A 22,845-nucleotide genomic window follows, 5' to 3' on the forward strand; every position below is an offset into this window, starting at 1 on the left:
GGGCGGACACGGAAATGGGGCGGCTGCGGAAAGCTGGGCACTTTTCCCAGGCACGGGAGCTGTCGGAAACAGCTCCCTCTGTTTGCAAGCCCTTCCTGGCGCTACGAACACGGCTCGCCGCTCCTCGGCTCCTTCCAGGCGCAGGTTTTTTTCCCCCGGGGGGAACTTGCTGGGAAGCAGCACTCGCTTTTGATCACGGTGGCAGAAGAAGCAGAGGCACACAGCGACGGCTGCTCTGCGGGGCCCCAGGGGTGCCCACGCCGGGGCTGGGGACAGGGACGGAGGTGGTGGCGGCCCCCAAAACGTGGGGAGGAGGAGAGCAGCAGCAGCCTTTGGTGATGAGTGCCCCCAGGGAGCAAGGGTGTGCCACCGCAATGGCACAGCAGGGACACAGCTCTAATGCCAACCTGCTGGCCCCAGGCAGCCTGCTTTGTGTCCCCAGGGAAAAGGGGACACGTGGGCACATCCCCATAGCCCTCAGCGTGGCGTGAGAACGAGGAAACTCCTGGCAGGGCTGGGGGCTGCTGCAGCTTCATGCCCGCAAGCTGGCTCCAGCCCCCCTCAGCTCCTAGCACCGGGCATCGCCCCCTGCTCCATCCAAAAACTCCCCGATTCTGCCTCCGATTTTATTTCTCTAGGGTCTCTGTGTTTCGTGGCGGGGGGCAGGAGCAGTGATGGAGAGCGGGTGCCCCCCAGCCGCCTCCCCCCCGCTGCAGCTAGGCCTTGGGCGACGCCGCGGGCTGCAGCCGCTGCAGCTCCAGGACGCGGAGGAGGAGGAGGAAGGCGACGCTGAGGAGAAGCAGCCAGAACAGAACCCAGTAGTGCTGCGGGAGGAAGAGCCACGGCCGCCACAGCTCCGCCGGGGACCCCTTGGACCTGGGGAGAAGGTGACAGGGGACGCTCGTCACCCTAAAGCGGCCCCAGCAGGGATGAGGGGCCCTTTTGCAAACCCCAAACGAAACGAGGCTGGGGAGGGTGCAGGTGACCTGCAACGCACGGGGAAACTGAGGCAGGGGCGAGATGAGGCAGCCACAAACCATCCCTGCCCTCCGTCCCCAAGCCCCCCAGCTCCATCCCTACATGCCAACCACTTTGGGACCACAGAGCCCCCCCCCAAAGGCTGCAGGGAGGACGCGGGGTGCGCTCACATCAGCCCAAGCTGCTCCGGCTCCTCGCCTCCTGCGCTCGTGTCCTTGCCATCCGCCCCAGCCGCCGGCTCCCCGCTCACGGTGCTGCCCCGGCCCGGTGGCTCCAGCTCGCTCCTGGGGAGGGAGAAGGCAGGAGGCTGTGCTGTCCCCCGTGGGACGGTGGCAGACGGGGCCACGGTCCCCTCACCACGCAGTGTGGGTACCTCTGGGTGCTGGCCGGGCGCTGGGGCCCCTCCGGCTCGCTGGCGGGGGACGCTCGGCCGTCCGTGCTGGCACCTGGCTGGGCACAAAAAGGGGGGATTTTGAGCAGCCCCCCAATGGCACCGAGCCCTGTGGTGGGGGCGCAGCCCCCTCCTGTCCCCGCTGTGCTGTGCGGGTCCTTACCAAGAGCTGCTTGGGGATGACGGCGATGCTGACTCTGCGGCGGGCAGACGCCTGCGGGGAAGCGAGGGGCTGCGGTCAGCATCACGCCCCCTCCCCGCGCCCCCCAGCCCCTTCTCCCACCTCCCCACCACGGGCAAGGGGGCACCGAGGAGGAAGAGGAGGAAGAGGAGGAGGAGGAAGGACCCTGCCAGCCTCCCGCCAGCCCTGCTGCTACGGGGGGAAGCCGGTGAGGAGAGGGAAGGGCAAAGCCAAGAGCATCGTGCCTGTCCTTGCTGCTTCGAGCCGTGCCACCGGGGCTGCCTGACCCCTCCCCGAGCGCTCCCCTACCTCTTGAGCTGGAGGGGAACCAGTGCCGAATTCGAGCTGGTGCTAGAGAACGGCCTCCTGCCAGCCAAGCCCTGCAATGCAGAGGGACCTGCCTGAGACACCCCGGACACCATCTCCCCCGTGGCCGCCCCTAATTTTTGCCCCCATCCTCGGTGTTTCTAGCAGACCTCGCCCGCAGCAAGCGGCTGGGAAGGGTGGTGCTGCCCGGGGGGGTGGCGGGTGCGCGGGGACAGCCGGGTGAGGGACGGTGGCAGGGCACGGGGACGATGGCTGGGGGCTGGCAGCGGGGCTGCTTTGCCCGGTTACCTGCTGGAAGGATCGCATCAGGGGGTGAGGCCTCAGCCGTGGCTCCGCGTCATCTGGGAGCAAGGGAAAGAAGTCTTAGATTGCCTCCAAAATACAAAAAAAAAAAATAAAAAATGGGGGCTGATGTGCAGGAAAATGCAAACGTCCCCCCAGTTGAAGGCGAGCAGGGCCCCGTGCCCCATGCCTGGCACGAGTCCCAGGGGTGCCCTCGCTGGGGAGACCTCGCTCGGAGCGTGCGTGGGGTTTGCAGGGCCAGGGGCTGGGGACAGAGCGTCCTTTGTGTGCCCCCCCTGCCCTGCATTCCCCGCTGAGCCACGGGCTGACGGCTCTGCGGCCACCAGCAGCTGCTCCCACCCCGTGGCTGCCGTTACGGGGCCCCTCATGCTTGTCATCGGGTCGGGTGGCTGCGGCCCCAGCTGTCACCCGCCCCCGTCCCCAGACCACGCACCCGAGGGGCTCGGGACCAAACCCCGCAGCCCACCTCACCCTGGGTCTCGGCCAGCTGCCGGTTGCGGGAGTTTTGCTGGATCAGGCGCTTCATCTCCTCCAGCTCGGCGTGCTCCCGCAGGTGGTGCCGCTTCAGGTTCTCCACGTGCTGGACCATCACCTCCGCCGCTCGGCTCATCCGCGCCTCCTGCAGCCGGGCGGCACGAGCCATCAGATCCCAGCTCCTCTGTCCCTACAGCCCCCCGGTGTCCCCACCACCCCCGGGGGCTGACAGCGGTGCAAACGGATCCCTTACACACACCCAAGGGCGGGCAGATCCCTTGCACCCCAGCGTTCACAAGCAAGATTCCCACACCAGCAGCAGGAGGAGCACGGACAGACCCCAGCAAGCCCAGCGGTGCGTCCCCAGCGCCCTCCACCCCACCCCGGGTGATCACCGACCTGATGTACAGCCCCCAGCTTCTCCGCAGCGCTCGTTGCCCGCTCCACGGCGGCCACCAGCACGGCCAGGCTGTGCTGCAGCTGCTCCAGCGTCTCCTTGCAGCCCGCGTCTGAGCAGGATGCGCCCAGCCTCTGCGGGGGGACAGGGGGAGGATGGGGGCTGCTGGAGACGAGGTTTCCAGTCCTCCAAACCCCTCTGGAGCTGGAGGTCCCCAGCAGATGCCAGCCTGCCCCGGTGCCACCTACCTCCAGGGCAGCCCGGCACTGCCCCAGCTCCTCCTGGATGTTTTCCTCCGCCGCATCCCGTGCCCGCTTCTCCACCTGCACCCGTTGCCGCAGGGTGAAGACGTCGCAGCGAAAAGCCAGGGCAAGGTGGGCAAAGGCTGCCTGGGGGGCAGGAGGGCACACAGGTGGGACACAGGATAACAGGAAGGCCACGGACTGTTGTCCCCATGGCACAGCCAGCCCCCTTTAGCATGTCACCAAACAGGGCTGGTGCTGAGGGCAATTAGCGCTTGCTTTTCCCCAGCACTCATTAGGCTGCTGCATGCAGGGGGCAGCCCCCAGGAGATGCCACGGGCCTGAGACACAGCCCCAGGCAGCTGATAATGCGTGGGAATCCCAAACCCTGCTGGCAGGAGCGTGCCAGGCAGATGCCAGCCCTCGCAGCCAACACGCCGGACGGCAGAGCCTGCCTCAAGCCCTGGCACTCGCAGGACAATTAGTTTTATTAACGTGGCTTCTGCTGCCTCCCTGGCTGAGGGCGAGCTGCAGAGCGCTTTGCAGGACTGCGGGCGCGCAGAGGTCGGGCTTGTCTCGCCACGGAAATGCGGCTGCCTCCGAGTGCCAACAGCGTCACCACGAAAGGGACTCGTGCAGCGACTGCCAAGGGACTGCGGTGCCAGGGCCGGGCACACGGCGTCCGTCCCCTGTCCCTTGTCCCCTGTCCCCTTTCCCCAGCCCACCCCCGGCCCCCGGCAGCCCTCACCTCCACGTCCTGCTCCGTCAAAGCCACGCTGCAAAAAGAGAAGTGCTGTCAGGGGTGGTGGCACCAGGGGGCTGCACGCCGAAAACACGCTTGGGCTGCTCCCTCGGGTGCCAGCCACCTCCAGAAGTGGGACCCCCGCCTGCAGAGCAGCTCTCGTGCCATGGGAAGCCCCATCCCCGGAGCACGCCGTGCCCCGGGACCCCCCACCCCGTCCTGCAGCCCCCCAGCAGCGATGCCGGTGCTCTCCCCTTTTACCTCTGCAGGCCCAGTCTCTCCAGCACCGGGAGCTCACCGGGGAAGCTCAGCAGCGGCTCCTCCAGGGTTTCTGCATCTGCGGGGAGGCAGTGACACTGCTGGAGAGACCGCTCGTGGAGGCTTTGGTCTGCTTCTCCTCCTCCCTCTGCCCTCCTGTCCCAGCGTGAGAACATCCCGATCCTTCCCCCAGCACCAGCAGGGTTTCACATCCCCCAAACCAGTCCCCGGGTCTCCACCATGGGAGCGAAACCCCACAGGATCCCAACACCCCAAACACTTCAAGCCCCACCACGAGGGGACCCAGCCCAGGACCCGGACAGGGACTCACCTTCCTCGGTGCCGTCACTGTCCCCGGTGCGCACGGCCAGCTCCTGCCTGTCCTTGCCCGGCTCCTGCGGAGGGGGACAAGGGTGCTGTCGGAGCAACCCCCTCCTGGTGCTGGACGGCATCCCAAAAAGAGCATCACCGCGTGGCTCCGGGGGCCCGAACCCGGCACCCTCCCGTCCCTCTCACCTCGCTGATGCGCTCCGTGTTCTGCTCGCTCCCAGCCACGACCCCGTCTGGGTGCCCCTGGGGACTGCTCATCCTCCCTGGGGACAGAGAGGGCGGTGGCAGCGGGGTGGCAGAGCCCCCAAAAAAACAAAAACTCCAGGAGTTTCCCAGCAGGCACAGGCTGGCAGGTGTCCCCCCCAAACACCTCCGCATTTTTAAGGATATCCCCAGCACTCAGGAGCAGCTTCAGGGGACCCCTTCATGCTCCCCAAGATGGAGGGGGCATTGAGATGCAGGGAGAGGGGCCCCCTTCCCAAACCCACGCGATGCTGCTCAGGAGGGTGCACGAAACAACCCCTCTCCCCCCATCCCCACTGCCCTTACCTTCATCCGGAGACGCGGGGAGCCCGGCCGGCTCTGCCTGCTGCTCCCTGCGGAGAGGAGCCCGAGTAAATCCCAAAGAAACTCCACTAAACCCCAAAAAAACTCCAGAGGGAGAGCCGACATCCCACCCCCACGCTGCCCCAGACCTGGCTCCTTCCCGAGCATCCTCCCCAGCCCGCTCCGTCCCCGCTGGCCCCGGCACAGGCTCAGCCTCCCCCTGTCCCTCCGCTCCCGCAGCCGCTGCAGAGGAGCCGCCGAAGCCGCTCGCAGCCAGCTCTGAGTCACCGGCCCGCGGCCGCGCTCCTCCTCAGCACATTTATTGCGCCCCGGCTGCCAAGCTGGCCTCTTCGCAAGCACAGCGGCACACGCAGCTGCTGGCAGGGCCCCCAGGAGTCATCTCGTGTCACCGCCGTGGGGACAGAGGGCTTCAGCACGCGTGCACGCTCCCCAAAATCCTGTCCTGGGTGCAAGGAGGTGCAGCAGCTCTGTAGCATCCCTGCTCGGTGGGGCCGGGGACGCTGGAGCACCCACACGAGGAAATTAAGGGGCTGCTGTGCAAAGAGCTTGTGCCAGAGCCCAGCGTGCAGCTAGAAAAAGGGTTTGCACCCCCAAAATTTGCTCCAGGCTCCAGACAGGGCTCAATGGAGCTATTCCCTGCAAGTCAGTCCCCAGGATTAGCAAGAAAAAGACAATAATAATAATTTCTGCTGCGCCCAAACGCCGCCCGGTGCCACCAGCCAGCTCTGCCAGCCCCATGGTGGCCCCGCTGGCACCCGCCAGCCCCCGGTGCCCCTACCTGTGAGCCGGGGGGCTCTGCCGGCAGCCCCTCCTGTGCCGCTGCCGCGCCGCACGCCCCTGGGCACGTCCCTGCGCCTCTTCCCCCGCGCCCGGCGAGGTCCCCGCGAGCGGCTTCATTTGCACAGTGCGGAGGCTCCAGGACCAGCACACCTATCACGAGAGACACATATTAGCTGCGCGCAGATGGGAGAACGCCTCTAAATGTTATATTTTTAAAGCGTTTTCGCACCCAGCAGGAGCTCCGAGCTCCTCTGCTGCTTCAGCGTGGAGGCATCTGTGGGGAAAGGGGTGGAGGGGCCCCAGCGGGACGCAGAGGGGGATGCTGCTGGGACGGGCACGGGCACCGGGAGAGGAGAGCGAGGGATTTATGGCGAGCCACCTCTCAATACAACACTGAGGGCAGATTTTCCCCTTGCTACCCCCATTTTCCTGCCCCTCGTGGTCTCTAGCATCAAGGACACGATCCTCAGCCCTACATGGGGTATATTTGCACCCCCTGCCAGCCTGGGCACCCTGTGCAGAGGGGGGGCATCCCGCTGTGCCCCAGGCTGGGGGCGCTCCGAGCAACCCCGCCTGTCAGGCTCCTGGATAGATAAATAGAAGGGATTCCCAATTCCTTCTGTAAGCAAGCCCAGATGCCTCATTTAAGTTGTTTTGCAATGTTTAAAAAACAGAGAGAGAGACGGCAGAGAGCCCGGGGAGTCGCTGCCAGCCCATGATGATCGCCGTGCAGAAGGGGCTCTCCTGCAGGACGCATGTCCTGGGGAGCTGTGCCTGCAGGAACGCAGCTACGGGGCAGAAGGAAATTATTTTATTTTATTTTATTTTATTTTATTTTGCCAGGACAAAATGCAGCAGAGATTTAAGTGGGCAAAGAGCAGGGACCGGCTGAGCCCCCCCCAAACCTGTGCAAAGCCTCAGCCTCAGTTCCCCCGCACCAAGTGGGACAATTCTGCTTCTCCCAGAGCCTGCCCAGCCTTGATCTCGGCGTAAAAGCAAGCGATGCTCCAAAACGTCAAATCCCTAATGCCTGTCGGCTGGGAATTATCCCCGACACCTCTGCCCAGGGGTCCAGGGAGCCCCCAGGAATCCCCCACCTCATCCCATCAGCGAGCATCGGGTTTTTCCCCAGGGATGGCCCCCGCTGCGGAGCGTTTGCTCGGTGACAGCCGCCGCAGCCCCCATGGTTTGCCCGCTCGCAGCTCCTCATCTCTCTCTGTTTTACGGCTGCAAATCCAGAGGCAGGCAGCTCGCTCGCACACAACGGGGCACAAACAGAACCCCCCAGGCAGCCATTCCCAGCTCTCTCTTGGCTCGGGGACTTCAGTTACCTGCCCAAATCCGTCCCGAGCAGCCCACGGCTCGCACCCAGCCCTCGGTGCAGTCGGGTCCCCGGGAGGGGGCCGAGGGGGGCGGCTCGGCCGGCGGGTCCGGGGCCCCAGGCGGTGCAAGCCGGCGGCGGCAGAGCCTCCTCGGAGGGGAGAGCGACTGCATCTGGAGCAGAAGGAGCTGCCAGGGAACGGCTCGAAGCGAGAAGGCCTTTAAAGGACATGCCCGAGAGCGGCCGGGAGCTCTCCGCTTGGGGCCGGGGCAGGCTGAGCGCCTCGCAGGTGGCCGCGCATCCCCTGCTCGGGGCACGGGGCCCCATCCTGCGGCCTCTAGCAGGGGGGGAGAGCTGCTGTCTGTGGCTAGAGAGCAGAGCTGGGGCTCAGCATCAGCCCCCACAGCAGGCTCAGGGTCCCCGTGGAGATGGGGGCAGCCCTACACCTTCATAGGGGGGCACAGCACAGAGCTAAACCAGGATGGGTGGCGAGGAGCCCCCGTAGTGATGTGTTCAAAGCCCCGTCCCTCCTGCCCCCACTGGCAGCCCCGTTTCCCCCAGCCATCAGCCCCACTGCCCCTTTCCCTGCCCGACCCCTCTGCTCAAATCCATCGCATCCCCTAAAGCCGCTTTCTTCCCCTAATGAGCTTACGTGGAGTTGGACTCGATGCTCACAGGGGGCAGCCTGCAGGCAGGCATCACCATCAGTCCTCCCCCTGCCCCTGCTGCAGGTCTTTGGGGTCTGCAAATCCCCCAAAGCCTCAGAGGGCAGCCAGCAAACGGGGCAGGGCTGGCCTGGCCTTGTACCCAGCTGCTGAGGGCACAGGATGCGGCCCCGGGTCCAGGGAGGGCTCAGAGAGAATATTTGAGGCTTTGAAGCAGGAGCTGTGCGGTGCCACGGTGGGATGAAGCTTTTGAAATGGCCACCAGCAGCTCTGCCCCACCAGGCTGGGGTCTGCAAATGCCCCTGGAGCTTCATGGAGGTGTTTTTTGTTTTGTTTTGTTTTTTTCCATCCTGGGGCAAAGAAACCCTGCTTGGCCCTGACCCAACAGCAGAGCTGCTGGGAAGCCGTGAACCATCTTAGGGGAGGGACAGCCCCAGCTGCCCCCTGCCTTCCCTGTAACACACCTACCTAGCGACACAAGCAGTGGTGTGCATGATTAGCACCAATTAATGCCAATTAGCACCTTGTAAGCTCACACTGCCAGCGTGGGTGAGGGAAATAGCCACAGCCGTGCCCCAAGGCAGACTGGCACCGCCACCTGCTGCCTCATACACCCTTCAAAGGCCTCCCCTAGGATTCCCCCTTTTCCCCATCTCTCTGTGATGTTTGCTGCCCATCTCCAAGAGTCTCAGGGTGTGAGGGCTGGTCACTGGGGCTGGTCAATCCCACTTCCTAGGGAATTTTCTGAGACCCACTGTGAGCAGAGGTTGCTGCTCTGAGCTGTGGGAGGATGCTTGGGGCTCGCAGTGGCAGGGCCGGACCCATCCCACTGGTGGTACCACCAGAGGCAGCCAAGCCAGGTGCCAACAGGGGTGATAAACCAGAGCAGCAGAGCTTTCCCCCTCACCTCTAAATTTGGGGTTTCCCTGGGAAGGCAGAAGAAGTCTCCAGGCACGGTCAGGTTTGCACAGGCACTGCTGATCCCATTGCTAACCCCTCCTCAGTGCTTTGGAAAGGGGAGCCCCGAGCAGAAGGGAAGACCCAGGCACCTGCCTGCTGCATGCAATACCATTCCCCTCCTTGCTGGGCTCCTTGCTGTCAGCATCACACGAGGGGCTGCTTGGGCACGTGGGTCTAACCTGCACGGGTTGGTGCTGATGCTTTTTCTTGTCTCTCCTCGACACTGCCTGCAGCCAGGACACACACAGTGGGGTATGGGAGTAAAAGGGGGCAGAGGGTGGAAGCTCAGGGGATGGAGGATGGACACCCTGTATATACCAGTGCCTTCCCATCGACACAGCCTCATTAACCAGCCCTCATTAACCAGTGCAGCCTGCTGACCCCATCCCTGCAGGCGCCCTCCTTCCCCCCCAGGAGCAGCAGCCTGGCCCTGGGCTGGCAGCACGCCGCCCTCCACAGCCTCTGCCCGAGCCTCCTCGCGGGTCCACGGTTGCAGAAAGCAGCTCTGACAGGGACACAGCCCTAAAAACACCACCACGTCAGTTCCCCACACCAGAAAAGAGCTTTTCTGCCTAAAAGCTCCTCTGTTGCCCACCCACCCCCATGCCAGGGGGTCCAAAGAGAAACACCACCCCTTTATGCAGGCCGTTGTATTCACAGAGCCTCTACCAGCATTTGCTAGAAGCACCCAGGGACTTTTATTTATTCTTATTTTTCAACCTGGGAGCGCCTATATCACAGTTAAGCTCTAGGGCCTTAAACAAGCGCAAGCAGCCCCACGCACAGACCTGCTGAAGGATGACGCAGAGCAAGACCCTTGCTGGGACATCTCCAGCCCCGAGAGCTGAGCGGCTGCTGGGGGCTCGGGGTTCAGCCCTCGTGCCTCCTCCGGAGGGGTCCCGCAGGAGCTCACGGCCCCGGCATCTCCCCGGGGCTCCTCCCGAAGCTGCGCTCAGACGGCGGGGACGGCGGTCATCTGGATTATCCACTTCTCGGCTCGGGAAGAAAGCCGCTCAGACAGGCACTGGCTGCTGCTGCTGCGGCAAAGATGATTTATTAGGTCGGTGCGGGGGGCCCAGTCCTGCAAGAAGCACAAGGCGAAACCCCAGCCCTCGGCCAAACGCATCTTTGTGTGGCCCTGATCTCCCCAGCTGACAGGGAGCTGGCAGCCACCAGGCGTCCCGAGGGAGAGCACGACTCTCTTATTATGATTAAAAGCTCGCTGGCAAAACAGAGGAGAAAGAATGGTTTTGCTTCTTCTGGTTGAATTTGAAATTTCAGGCTGATAAAAGGCTGCTGAGCCTTTCCCAGCGCGGCTCGCTCTGAGCATCCCAGCCACCAGCTCTCAGCTCAAACCTGCACCAGCCTCGGCGTACTGGGGATTACACCCGTGTGATTCACAGCTTGTCACCAAAATGTGGTCACAGGATGGCTTCCCCAGCCCCAGCATTACTGCAGGAGGGGACACACAAACACCATGGCTTGGACGAGTCTGCAGCGGAGCAGAGCAATCGCGCGCACAATCGCATCGAGTTAATTTCCCTGAAAAAAAAAAAAAATATTAGGCCAAAAAGGGAAATCCCCTCCCTGCGATGAAGGGGATAAATCTCTACAAAAGAGGAAGCAGATAGGGAACCACTGTCAAATATCCCAAATAAATCAGCTGAAAATTATACACTGCCATGTACAGGCAGCCTAGGAAACCTCTAAACAACACTTCAGACCTTTCACTTCACCGATACTGCCAGTAAATCAAGACAAACACAAGCCCGGCCCTGGCTCTCCCTCTGTTCCTGGATAAGGTTCTGCTGAACTATAAAACCTGATGGATGTTTTATGACACTTCCACCTCTTTGCGCTGTTTGAGCTGGTTTTAGAGCTCCTGGGAGGGTCAAGAGGAGTCAAAAGTAAAGTTTTCCGTGGGGGAGCTACAATCCACCACAGAAACGAGCAGCTTTCCCCCAGCACTTCTAGCATCTCCAGGGTTCACTTCCAACTTCTCATGGCTTATCTTGCACGTACACCCCAGAGGAATCCATTGTACTCGATAAGCTGCAGCCAGCAGCACAAACACAGCTAGCAAGGCTCTTTGCACAGGCCAGCATAAAGCTGCTCAGCAGAACAGGAACTCCCCCTTACCGTTTGCAAAACTGATCTCTGACTACTGTTTCTCGAAAAAAAAAAAAAAAAAGCACGTAGGCTGGCCCAGTAGCTCCAGATGAGTTGGAGATGCAAGCTGTGCGTGGCACATAGCAGCCAAGAACAGCCTGTTCAAATGAGACAGCCACCTAAAGAAAGCAGCGAGCAGCTACAAAAACAAACATCCTGCAGCACGGAGATGCACACCGCAGCCAGACGACTTTAAACCATTTACAGCTCTGGTCAGAGAGGTCCCAGGGTTTCCCTCTGGTTTTATCGATACACAGCACACGTCCTGCCAGCTCTTCTCCAGCAAGGACACGGGGAAGCTGACTGCCAGGTGAGTTCTGGAGACGAATTTGTCCTCTGTCATCATCATGCGACCAACAGCCCCAGCCAGACAGGGCACCTAGGGACAAGGACACCGAGGTCACTTACATTGGTAGACGTTTTACAGGGAAATTGTGAAGACTGCAGCCTGCTACCTAATAAAGCCAGAACAGCAGGCTCAGACCGTGATGATCAGGGCACAATTTCTATTTATGTCACATTATGGGCAGCCCTACAATAGCTTCAATACACTCAGCCACTAACACACTGGTATGCAAATACATCAACAATTTGGCTCTCTTGAGGTTTCTTTCCTCCAGCTAGCGTAGACTTTGAAGCTTCATCAGTCCACTGTCACCTAAAATAGCTTGAGAGATTCTTACTATAAAGAAATCTGTGCTCTCAGCATTAAGAGCATCACTTAATGCTTCAGAGTTTCATTTCTCTGGCTGGGTCTAAACATTAATGAGCAAACTTGAAGCAGCAACATGTCACACCTACGTGCTTTAATCCCTCTTCTCCCTTTGTAGATGTAAATGTTTATGAATTTTTAAACAGTTCCTGAAGTATGCAATGCTTCAAAACCAAAATACACCATCACAAACCCCAGTGCTGACCGCCTTCAGAGTGCATCCACCCTCTCACAGCCACATCTGTTCAGTCCTCTGGCCAACAGGTGTCCAGATGAGGTTTCAAGGGGTGCTTTCAAGGATACAGAACTGAAATCTGGACAGAGTCAGGCTATAGAGACACATTTTATTAGTGTATTATTAAATACCTTAGCCAAAGGAAGGCCAATTATTGCCACTTTGCAGAACAGAAATGTGATACAAAGGAAGACTTCTCCTGTATGCCATGCAGGAGAAAAAAAAAAAAAAAAAGTAAGATTTCCAGAAGAAAAATCAATTTTTACCAGTTCTCCCTTTAAACTCCATTCTGCTGCATTAAGTTATGGGTTCTCCCTTTCCTAACAATCGACATCCATCACAAATTCCTCCTACACAAATCACTAGCTAAGGTGTTCCAGTTTCTGGTAGTTATTTCCCTTCACAGGACAGCAACTGGGCAAAGCTCTTTAGCACCAGATATGCCGAATATGGAAAGAAATGAAGATCCAAAACTGAAAGAAGTGAGATTTGTAAATCCCAGCAGACCAGAAAAACAACCCAGCAGAGCAACGCTGCAGTGCTCAGGAATCAGCTGAGCTGTCAAGAGAAAAGCTGACATGCACAAAACTTACCACTTGTGCCTTGGCTCATCTGAGTCGATGTAAAATCATGATGGTCAATTAAGCCTAATCCAGAGCTGTCATCTTCAAACAGTCTCAAATCAATTTCTGTCTTGATTTAGCAGTGTACTCAGGGCATTAAGAACTGAGGCTCTGTGAACTCCACCAAGCAGTACTGCTTGCTTGTTACTTTGGAATATAACAGTGCTAGAAAAACACTTGAAAAGCAAAGGCTTTGAACAAGATGACCCTTTGCTCCTCACTACAGATAACAAGTTTGTTTTCCTTACAGATAAAAAAAATAAAATAAAAACAAAGCTCTCCACCCTGTTTCCTGTGTGCAGAAAGGAGCTGAAGGCAATGCCTGCCCCTGGAAGAGGGCAGCAGCACAGCCTGAAGGAGCAGCCAAATGGTGCTGGCATTGCCTCAACACCCAGATATGGTGCCAGGGGCTGGGCCATCACATCTCACCTTCATCTGTTATCAGACAGCAGGTTTGACCTCCTCAACCTGGGCTACCAGCTTAGCTCAGAGCTGGAGCCAGGAATGAGCAATGTGCTCTGAGGTGAACTGCTGCTGGGAAGGCACGGTGCTGCTCAGCTGTGAGAAACACCACATTGCACTCTGTTTGAACAGGACACACGTTCAGGTTGATTTAAACTACTAATGGCACCTGGTAAGACACAGATGTTCAGTCAAGCTTTCAGAGATACTGGCACAGGGTAGAAAATACCACAACATCCAGCATAGTCATCAAGCCAAAGGGGACCTGAAAGCAGAGAGGGCTTCTGCCATTAGCAGGCTAATCTTTTTTCTTCCCTACGTGCATCTATGCAAACCTCATCCTGCAGCAGAGAGTGTCCTGAACATTAAGGGAAGCAGACATTTAATGCAAACCACACGTCAGATACAGGACTCCAATTACCAAAGTCCCACTAGGTTAGGGCAGTTTGATGGCAGAGCAGACTGCTCAGTGCAAATGAAATCAAGGGACCGAGGGTACTGTGACAGATACTGAGTGTTGCCCCTCTCCTCACCACCTTCACTAGATGCAGCAAGAGATTCCTAAGTTTGTCTGTACTTTAGTTCAGGGGGTTTATACATCCACACATGTAATGGCTGAGAGAACATCCCTGGCTGGAGGGCTGAGCAGCGGTTGGTGAAACTCAAAAACACCCTCCCCCCCCAAAAAAAAATATATATAACCACACCCTGCCTTAGTGGGCCACGCAGGGACCTACTTGATGGAAAACCCTTTTGTGTAAGAGAATATAGGAAAGTGGAAATATACTCAAGAACATACTCAAAGTGGAAAGTGCTGCCAGCCTCAGCCCTGGGCTCACTTCAGCACCACCCCACCCACACCCAGGAGTGAAGTACCTGCATGACATTAGTTTATTGTGAACATCAGAACGGGTTTTATTTTCAGGTGAAAAAATACATTCTAGAGGTTACAACCCATTTTCCCCCAGGCAGCCTTTATGCAATAACCCCCTCCCAGCCCCTTGCCCTGTCCGACACCCCTCACGCCCCCCCCTCCCCCAGGACGATTTGGGGAGATTCGGGACGATTCAGTGCCTCGCAGCGCCGTCCCGGCGGGTGGCGGAGAGCTGAGAGCCGCCAGCCGCCCTCGGCCGCCCCGCGGCGCACCGTTGCCACAGGCGGACCAGCGACTCCTCCTCCGCTGCCATCTTGGACGGGGCAGGCCGGGAGGGGCGCACGGCGCCATCTTGGGAGAGGCGGGGGAGGAGGCGCCATCTTGGGAGAGGCAGGGTCAGAGGGAGCCGCCATCTTGAGCGCGGCGCCCACTGCGGGTAGCTGGGGCTGCAGATCGCCGTAAACACGTTCGCAGAACCCTCCAACACACACATTCCCTCTTTCCACGACCTTAGTCAAGGTGCCCAGAGACAGACCAGACATAGAGAGGCTGCAAACTTCACGTTTAACTGAGAAAACCCTCATCTTCACACCCCAGGGTAGATACCACCCATATCCCAGCACAGTGACTGCTCTGGGATAACGCCACGACAGCCCCAGCCCCATTCACAGCACGGCAGCTGAAAGCACAGCACCACACAAAGTCCTGGGCAGAGGCACACCTGCAGCCTCCCCCTGCTTTTTGAGCCAGTCGTTGGGTTCCTGTCTTGCTGGTGAGCAACATAAAGGCATCCTCCATCCAAGGAAACCTGCAGCAGCTCCGTCAGTGCTCACCTGGGAGGAGGAAAGGAGAGAAATCAAAAGATTCCCTAGGGAAAGGGAAACAGGGAAACCCACTGAGCCCAGGCAGGGACATGCTCCTCACCTGGCAGGCGCTCCTAGCACAGCCTGCAGAGATTTCTTTAGGGCTGCATTGCTGCCTTCCAGAGCAGCTGCCAGGCGGCTCCGGTGGGCTGGTGTGACCTGGGGGGGAGAGCAGCAAGGAGCTCAGAGCCATATCACACCAGCAGAGCCCCATGTCCTTCAGGGCATCTATTCCTTGCAATGGGAAGATGAGACCCCAGGGCCAGGTCCTGGCTCAGCTGCAGCCCCCGCTGACAGCCCCTCAGCCTCCCATCTGCCCCCCAGAGCTAGAAAACACCAGACAGCAGCAGCACGCCAGGCCTTACTCACATGGCTTTGGTACATGGTGAGCACTGCTGTCACCAGCTTGGCATAACTCAGCGACGTGGCGAAGGCCGGGGCCTGCCGGCACAGCGTCAGCACCAGGAGGTCAAAGAGCTCGGGGGGCAGCGCCTCCTGTGAGAGGAATGGGAGTGGGGAGGATTGCTGGCCATTGCTGCTGGAGCCAGCTGGGGATCTGCAGGGCACTGGGCCCTCACCTGCCTCCCCAGCACGGCCAGCACCACTGGCAGCAGTCGCTCCGACAGAGGAACCTCCAGGACCTGACTAAAAAGGACAGTGAGGAAGAGATGTGCCATGCTGCTTGCACGGCCCCGCTGGATCTGCAGGGCAGAGCTCAGCTCCTGATCTCTTACCTCAACACCAGTCTCACGTAGTCAGGCTCCAGGCACTCCTCCACGAGCTCACACAGCAGCTTGGTCTGTTCAGCACCTGCAGGAGCAAAGCAGAGGCTGCCAAATCCACAGGGATGTGCTTGACCCTTCCTGTTACCCCTTCAACCCAGTCAGGACACCCAGAAATCAGCTGGTGTATTGTGTGCCCCTTCTAGGGCTCAGATAATCCAGCTTTCTTCAACCATCCGTGGCAAAAGGTTTAATTGCCAGCAGTCCCCAGCAACAGGGGATGCTGCCCTGGTGAAGGTTCATGCAGGATTCTCTTCCTGTGCCAGCAATGCCTCCCCTCAGGGAGGTTTTGGCCCAGCATTAGCAGTTGCCCAAAATCCCTGTGCCCATGGAGGGATGGCAGCTTTCCTCCAGGAGAGCTGATGCTGGAAACTGGCTTTGCCTCCCTGTGCATACAAGCACCTGTAAACCCATCTTCCCTCCCAAATTCTGAGCATTCACCTGCCCAGATTGCTCCAGCACTATTTCTATGTGTCCTAACACACATTTTAGGTGATAAATGCCCTCCGAGAGGCAGCACCCTGCAGTTAAGGCTTCCCTGCCCACTGGGTACAGCCCTTCACAGACCACAGCCTCCCTCCAGCTGTCCCTAAAACCACCCATGCCTCCCGTGAGGGCAGCCCACAGGAGGGCTCGAGCCCAGCACACCTTCCCCTGGCTCCCGCAGCACCGGAGCCACCAGGACCTGACAGAAGGGCTGGGAGTACTTGGAGCAGAAGGACGTGAGGGCAGCCATGAGGTGGCGGGAGGGCGGCTGTGTGAGGGACAGGACCTGTGGAGAGAAAAGATGGGAGGTGGGGACTGCAGGTAAGGAAACGGGGTAGAAAATAGGGCAGAGACAATCTTGGAGACCTCTGCCCAGGCACTTACTCGCTTGAGGAAGAGCTGCTCAGCCAGGACGGCTGCGCTGGCGTAGCTGAGGTCGGGTGTGAGAGCCAGCAGCCAGCTGCAGAACCGCACCAGGAGCTGCTCTGGGCACGTGGAAAGCTGGAGGAAGGAGCACAACCCCTCGAGCTGGGGACAGCAGAGGGGACAGAGACGTCAGGGACAGCGGCAGGCCCTTTGCAGCTATGAGGACACCGATGCTCACCTGGCTAGCAGAGCAGTGGCTGAGGACACGCAGCTCAGGTGGGATGCTCAGCTCTGAGCGCTGCAAGGAAATGCAGCCCCTGGGTAATGCACCAAACCAAACCCAAAATACAGCTCTAGGGCTTCCCTCTTCCCTCCCACCTCCCCACTTCAGCTAGCACTGACCCCACACACTGCAGAGCTGGCAGCTGGGCTGTCTTTTTAATCAGTCATCTCTGAGAAACCCATCTCCTCTCCCATCCCTCCTGGAGGCCCTCAGATGAACCCATTTAGCCCATCTGCAGCAAGGAGAAAGGCCAAAAGAACACTTACATTGGACTCTTGCAGCAGCAGCATTTTCAGCCTCGGTCCATGCATCTGGGGAAAACGCAGTAAAGAGAAAGAAATGAGACTGAACATTCACTGGCTGGAAAGGGGGAGGAAAACCCTCAGGTAGGGAGTTGCTGGCTCAGTTTGCTTCCTGATTTCTAGGAAAAGCACTTTGGGAGGGTAAGTTCAAAGGTAAGTAATGACACCTCTTATTTGCACAGCAATTTTCAACATCCTGCTGTTCTGAAGCTGGACAACAGAGCTATCTGGCGCCAAGCACCAGCCCTGCACAGCCACCTTTTAAAAGGGAAGGTGAAAATCACAACGCCCTTAGAAAAACCAGCACAGCCCCACAGCTGCAGCTTGCTGTCAGTCTGCAGAGAGCTTGGGCTCCTTGCCTCGAGCAGTACCCCCAAATGAGAATTATTTGTCTCTAAGGTACCTGTGCCATGCACACAGCAGCAGCCCCTTAGGGGGGCAGCAGCCTGAAGGCTCCCAGGGGACTTTTCCTCTGCGGTGAGGCTCAGAGGTGTCCCCAGGAGACACAAGGATGCTCCCCGAACAGCATCCACCTCTCCACTAGGCAGGAGAGGTTTGGGGAGGGGAGTGCACAGATCTAGCATGGAGCTGGATTTCCCTCATACTGGGAAAATTCACCTAGGATGAGACCAAGAAACCCCCAAAAATTTGGGAACCTCCCCAGCACCTGGATAAAGGCCTGGACCTCAGCTGCCACCTCTGTCTGAGAAATCCTGCCGGACTCCCCAGCTGCATCCTGCTGGGAGCTTTCCGGAGCAGCCCCAGCCGTGCTCTGAGCAGATCTGTCCCCCGCAGTCTCCGCAGGCATCTCTTCCACCCCTGCTTCATCTTCTCCGTCCTGGCTTCCCGGCAGGTCAAACACCACCTCCTCCAGCAGCACCCTCTTCCCTCCTCTCCCCTCATCCGGCTCCAGGCTCTCCTCAGACGCTTTCTTGCGCTTCCCACCTGGGAGCACGGAGCCAGCCGCGTCCCCTGCGGCACCAAGCTGCTCGCTGGGGCACCACATCAGTTTTCTTTGCCCCTCTGGTTTGCTCGGGGCGATTTTTTGGCACAGGCACCTGAGCTGCTGCCGGCAGGCGGCCGTCAGTGCAGGGGGTGGAGGGGAGAGCTCCTCACCCCGCAGCCCCCGCTGCAGCAGGGCCCCCAGTGCCTGCACCCAGGGGTCCAGGTTGGGGTCCCCCCTCACAGCCTGCAGTAGCTGGAGGACGCAGTCCGCTGGCACCACCGCTGCCACCGCCTGCAGCAGGGAGAAGAGGTTTCTCTGGCACACGACAGGGAGCAGCAGCAGCCGTGGTTTGCTGGAAAAGGGGAGAAAATGAAGAAGGAGCGCATCAGAGCAAAGTCCTGCATGGCCCCAAGTCCTTATGTGCCCACCCCACCCATGGAGAGGGGTCTGAAGGGAACAGAACCAACCCCTCTACCAGCTTTTGCAGACAAGCTGGAAAAGCAGCAGCTCCCTGCTACAGCCCATTACACCAGAGGGGAGAGGACACACAGAAATTGGGCACCCGATGTCCCAAACACCCCCCCACACCCCGGGTTTTGGGATCGCAGCCAACTCACACAGCCAGGGCCTCCTCCGGCCCCTCCAGCGTGGGCTCCTCCATGCACAGGGCGGCCGTGAAGCCTTGCCAGGGGAATGGTCCCTCCCGGGCCTGGACCCGCTGCAGGACGCGGAGGGCAGCCAGCGGCCCCGAGGGTCCCGAGGCCAGAGCGTGGAGCAGGAGGCGGCAGGGCTGGGCCAGGAGCTTCAGCCAGGGGAGCTCCATCACTGCCGGGGGGGCTCCGCAGAGCCTACGGGAAAAATGGGGGGCACCGGACACCCAGAAGGGTGCCGGGAGGGTCCGTGCACCCCCAGCCCCGGAGCAAACCCATGGGTGCTCCTCCAGTGGTTGCGGGGCTTTGGGGGGGCTCCCCACTGCTGGGGAGGGGGAAAATTTGGGGGGTCGTGGGTACAGCGAGCACCCCAAAGAGCAGCCGGACCCCACACACACCGCCCACAGCACCCACAGCTCCCCCCGGAGAGGCTAGAGCCCGAAAGGCACCCACTGGGGGGCAAAATAGGGGAATGGGGGCACCCGCAGCCCCCTCCCCGCCCCCCGGAACCCACCCGCGCCCCTTTGGGGCCTTTCCCGCGGAAAAAGCGCGCGCTGTATGCAAATGAACCCCACGTGCGCGCCTTATGCAAATGAGCCCTTAAAGGGAAACCCTCCCCGCTCGCAGCCCCAAGCCCGGGGGTCCCCTCCGTGTCACCCCCCCGGGAAGCAGGGGGCGCAGGCAGCTTTCCACAGCACGTTTTTATTATTGCACGATTTGCAAAAGTTTGGCTAAAAGCAGTGTAAAAACGGCGCCTTCCCCACCCCCAACCTGTGCATTAAAAACCCCACTGCCCCCATCCCAGGGGAAGGACGTATGGGGAGGGGGCTGCGTGCCCCCAAACCCCTGCGGCTCCATCACCGCCAGCCTCGTGGGGCTCCGGCCAGAGCACGTTCCCCATCCCGCCCTGCCCCTACAGCACCCTCCATACCCACAGCCACCCCAAAATGAAGCCAGGAGCAGCCGAACCCATGAAAAGCAGCTGGCTGCCCTCCCAGCAGGCAGGTCCCTGGCACTAAGAGCACCCAAGGCTCACTGGGGGGGGGTCCCAAAGGGTCCCGAGGTTTAGTCGGAGTCGCTGGAGTCCCCAAAGAGCATCTCGTAGGCAAAGGTCAAGTACCGGGAGTCCGCCTCCAGCAAGGCCCTGGTGAAGGCCCATCCTAGCAGGAAGGAGTCGTCCTCATCCGAGCTCCCCAAGGGAGAGGGGTTGAGCTCCTGCAGCACAGGACAGAGCGGGAGCCCCAGCCTGAGCCACGTCGGGCATCCACATGGTGCCCCGGGACCCCCCAGGACATATCTCATGGGGCACCCCAGCCCCCCAGGACACATCTCCCCACTTACAGCTCTCGTCCTCTGCTGCTGCGGACCGCGCCGCGGTGGCCGGCCACCGGGCAGCTCATGCAGGTAGATGCAGTCCGACCTGAACGGGCAGCGGCCGCGGTTCTGGATGAAGAACTTGCACCTGATTTTCCTGCAGGATTCAAAGCCCAGTTGTAAGCACGGCTCCTGGCACAGCACAGAGCCCAGCGTGCTGCGCACTCACCCCGTCCGCGCCTTGAAGCGCTCGATGAGCTGCTCCTTCTCGCCCGCATCCGAGACCCAGTACTTGTGGGGGATGTAGTAGCTGGAGGCGACCCGGCACTCTGGGCAAGCCCTGGGTGAAGGCAACGCGTGCTGGTGGGTTTCCAGAAGGGAAACAGCCCCCAGCAGGGCTCAGGACCCACACAGGATCCCACCACCACCGCCTCACCCCGCAGCCATGTCCCATCCCCTTCCCAGCTCCCAGGAGCCGCACCACCAGACCCGAGGAAGGAATTGGGGGTGCAGAATAGGGCACAGTGACCATCCCCACGCTGCCCTGAACATCATCCCCGTGTGCTCACTTGATGACCTCGCTCTGGAAGTCCCGGCTGCGGCGCCAGGTGCGGATGCAGCCCAGGCAGAACGCGTGGCTGCAGTTCGGGAGGATCCCGAAGAGCCGCTCCTCCGGCAGCGCCTTCTCGCACACCCGCTCCATGCAGATACCGCACACCACGGCCTCGCTGCGCGCCCTCAGCGCCGCGGCAGGGAGCGGGGCTGCCGCAGCCCCCTGCTCCACGGGGACCTGCGAGCAGAGCAGCGCGGCGTTGCAGCCCCTGCTCCATCCCTGCCCCAGCTTGTGGGACCGACACGGGGTGATGGGGGCAGCCCAGCCACTGGAGACCCCCCCCCCCCGAGCCCACCTCTGAGCGCTCAGCCCCCGTCGCCGTCTCCACCGCCGCCTCTCTGGGGTTGGGGGAGTTTGGATCCGGTCCCGGTCCTGGCGGGTGAGAGCCTGCAGGTAGGAGAGCTGTTAGGAAAACACATCCCAGCCCCTCAAAGGGCCAGGCCAGCTGCACGGGCTCAGCAGTTCAGGTCCCCACCCTAAAAAAGCAGCCAGAAGGGGTTTCCACAGCCCCAGCTGGGCCCTGCCCGGAGATAGAGGAAAGGGGATTTGGCTCAAGGGTCGGTGTGCTCAGGATGCCCTACCACGACCCCCAACACCCCCAGCCCTGCTGCTCCCTGGGGCAGCCAGCACCTACCTGCAGCACCCCGAGCTCTCCAGTGGATGAATTCCTCATGAACAGCTCGCCCCGAGGGGTTGCTCAGCACTGGGACGTTCTCTTTATCGTTCTCTTCTTCCTCAACCTCCATATTTGGGAGCCTGAAGTCCGCTTGCATCGCCCTGGGGACAGCGGGGACCGAGGTGCGCCAGGCACCGGGGGCCACGCTGGGCACGGGGCTGTGGCGGCTTCCGGCCGGCACCGGCTCCTCCTGGACGTGCTGGAAGCTGGAGGAGGCCGGGGATGGACAGAGGGACAGACGGACAGAGGGGTGTCCTGGTTTCAGTTAGCACAGAATTAATTTTCTTCCTGGTAGCTGGTGGAATGCTGTGTTTTGGCTTAGGATGAGAAGAGTGCTGATAACACCCCGATGTTTTAATTGTTGCAGAGCAGTGCTTATACCAGGCCAAGGACATCTCAGCTTCTTGCTCTGTCCTGCCAACAGGCAGGCTGGGGGTGCAGTAAGAGCTGGGAGGGGACAGACCCAGGACAGGTGACCCAAACTAGCCAAAGGGGTATTCCATACCATCTGGGGTCATGCTAAACAATATATAGGGGTGGCTAGCCGGGGGGAGGGGGCCGGACTGCTCGGGGTTAGGCTGGGCATCGGTCAGCGGGTGGTGAGCAATTGCATTGTGCATCACTTGTTTGTACACATTATTAGTAGTAGTACTATTATCATCATTGTATTATTATTATTATTATTATTTTGTCTTATTAAACTGTCTTTATCTCAACTCATGGGCTCCACTTTCCATTTCTCTCCCCCGTCCCAGAGAGGGAGGGGGGAGGGTGAGCGAACGGCTGCGTGGTGTTTAGCTGCCGGCCGGGTTAAACCACGACAAGGGGTCAACCCCACACGGCACCTCCTGGCCCCCCCGTCCCAGTGGCACCGGGTGCCCCTCACCTGCAGCGCTCGCCGTAGCCGCAGGCCCCGCTCTGGAAGTAGCGGCACCGCGGGGCCGATTTGGGGTCGTGGGAGAAGCGGCAGCTGCGGCCCCACCGGCAAAATCCACGGGCAAAATTCCTGCAAATTGGGAAAAAAAAACTACGTGGCCAAGGGCTGGGGCCAGCCCTGGTTACCCCAAAAGCCAGGGGCTGGGCACAGCCCCCTCCAGGTGCTGGCTGTGCCTGGATGCGGCCACGTTTTCCCATCCGGCTAATTATCTCCTGGCTAATTGCAAAGCAAACAGAGCCCAGGGGCTGGGCTGGGGCTGAGCAGCTGCTGCTCAAGCCCAGGGGCTCTCCTGGGGGGGGGGGATGAGGGCAGAGGGGGCTGGGGCAGGCCCCCAGGAGGGGCAGAAAGCAGCAGCAGCTCTTGGTGCGGGGCTGGCGGGGAGGGGGGAGCCTGGCCAGGACCCCCAGCTCAAGGGAACCCCCCAGCGCTGCCCCCTCCAGCCCCACAACTTCTGGGGGAGACGGCAGGGGGATGCTCAGGGCTGTCACAAACCTCTCTCTGCCCCCCCTTGAGGGTCCCACAGCCCATCTCCCCCCAGAGCCCTTCCCGCAGCCCCCTCACCCAGCCCTACCTGCACAGGGGTCTTGGGGAGCCCCCCCGGGCCCTTAACGCCCCCGATGCTGAGCCTGCCTCCAT

The 22,845-nt window shown here is 60.3% G+C and overlaps 3 protein-coding genes across 5 annotated transcripts; all 3 read right to left on the reverse strand.

The window, feature by feature from the left end:
• Positions 1-5: 5 nt before the first annotated feature.
• On the reverse strand, positions 6-9,897 carry LOC309887004 (uncharacterized protein). The gene is made up of 15 exons (XM_082778383.1): positions 9,705-9,897; positions 5,969-6,120; positions 5,173-5,219; positions 4,810-4,886; positions 4,625-4,688; positions 4,297-4,372; positions 4,042-4,069; positions 3,300-3,440; positions 3,054-3,185; positions 2,652-2,799; positions 2,166-2,218; positions 1,533-1,583; positions 1,352-1,428; positions 1,149-1,262; positions 6-1,047 (listed from the first exon to the last, which is right to left on the reverse strand). Exons 2-15 carry the CDS (start codon positions 6,085-6,087, stop codon positions 717-719), a joined length of 1,458 nt encoding a protein of 485 aa, XP_082634509.1. The 5' UTR covers positions 6,088-6,120; positions 9,705-9,897; the 3' UTR covers positions 6-716.
• Positions 9,898-14,886: 4,989 nt separating this feature from the next.
• FANCE (FA complementation group E) lies at positions 14,887-19,147 on the reverse strand. Of its 3 annotated transcripts, none has more exons than XM_082778744.1 (10): positions 18,637-19,147; positions 17,741-18,371; positions 17,038-17,082; positions 16,727-16,786; positions 16,507-16,623; positions 16,285-16,408; positions 15,589-15,664; positions 15,433-15,499; positions 15,224-15,349; positions 14,887-15,013 (listed from the first exon to the last, which is right to left on the reverse strand). In XM_082778744.1, the coding sequence occupies exons 1-10, from the start codon at positions 18,840-18,842 to the stop codon at positions 14,912-14,914; spliced, it is 1,554 nt and encodes a 517-aa protein (XP_082634870.1). In that variant the 5' UTR covers positions 18,843-19,147; the 3' UTR covers positions 14,887-14,911. The 3 variants fall into 3 exon arrangements, 2 of the variants coding, with proteins under 2 accessions (XP_082634870.1, XP_082634869.1); XM_082778743.1 differs by having other exon boundaries at positions 16,507-16,650; XR_014319032.1 differs by lacking the exon at positions 15,433-15,499 and having other exon boundaries at positions 16,507-16,650.
• A 587-nt stretch (positions 19,148-19,734) lies between these two features.
• On the reverse strand, positions 19,735-22,845 carry LOC309887005 (uncharacterized protein; the record flags this gene model as incomplete). The annotated part of the gene is made up of 8 exons (XM_082778384.1): positions 19,735-19,884; positions 20,011-20,140; positions 20,213-20,323; positions 20,553-20,773; positions 20,892-20,983; positions 21,231-21,478; positions 22,159-22,278; positions 22,781-22,845. 8 exons carry the CDS (start codon positions 22,843-22,845, stop codon positions 19,735-19,737), a joined length of 1,137 nt encoding a protein of 378 aa, XP_082634510.1.

This window comes from Aythya marila, assembly GCF_965140915.1.
Source record: "Aythya marila genome assembly, chromosome: 24".
NCBI classification, from domain to species: Eukaryota; Metazoa; Chordata; class Aves; order Anseriformes; family Anatidae; genus Aythya; species Aythya marila.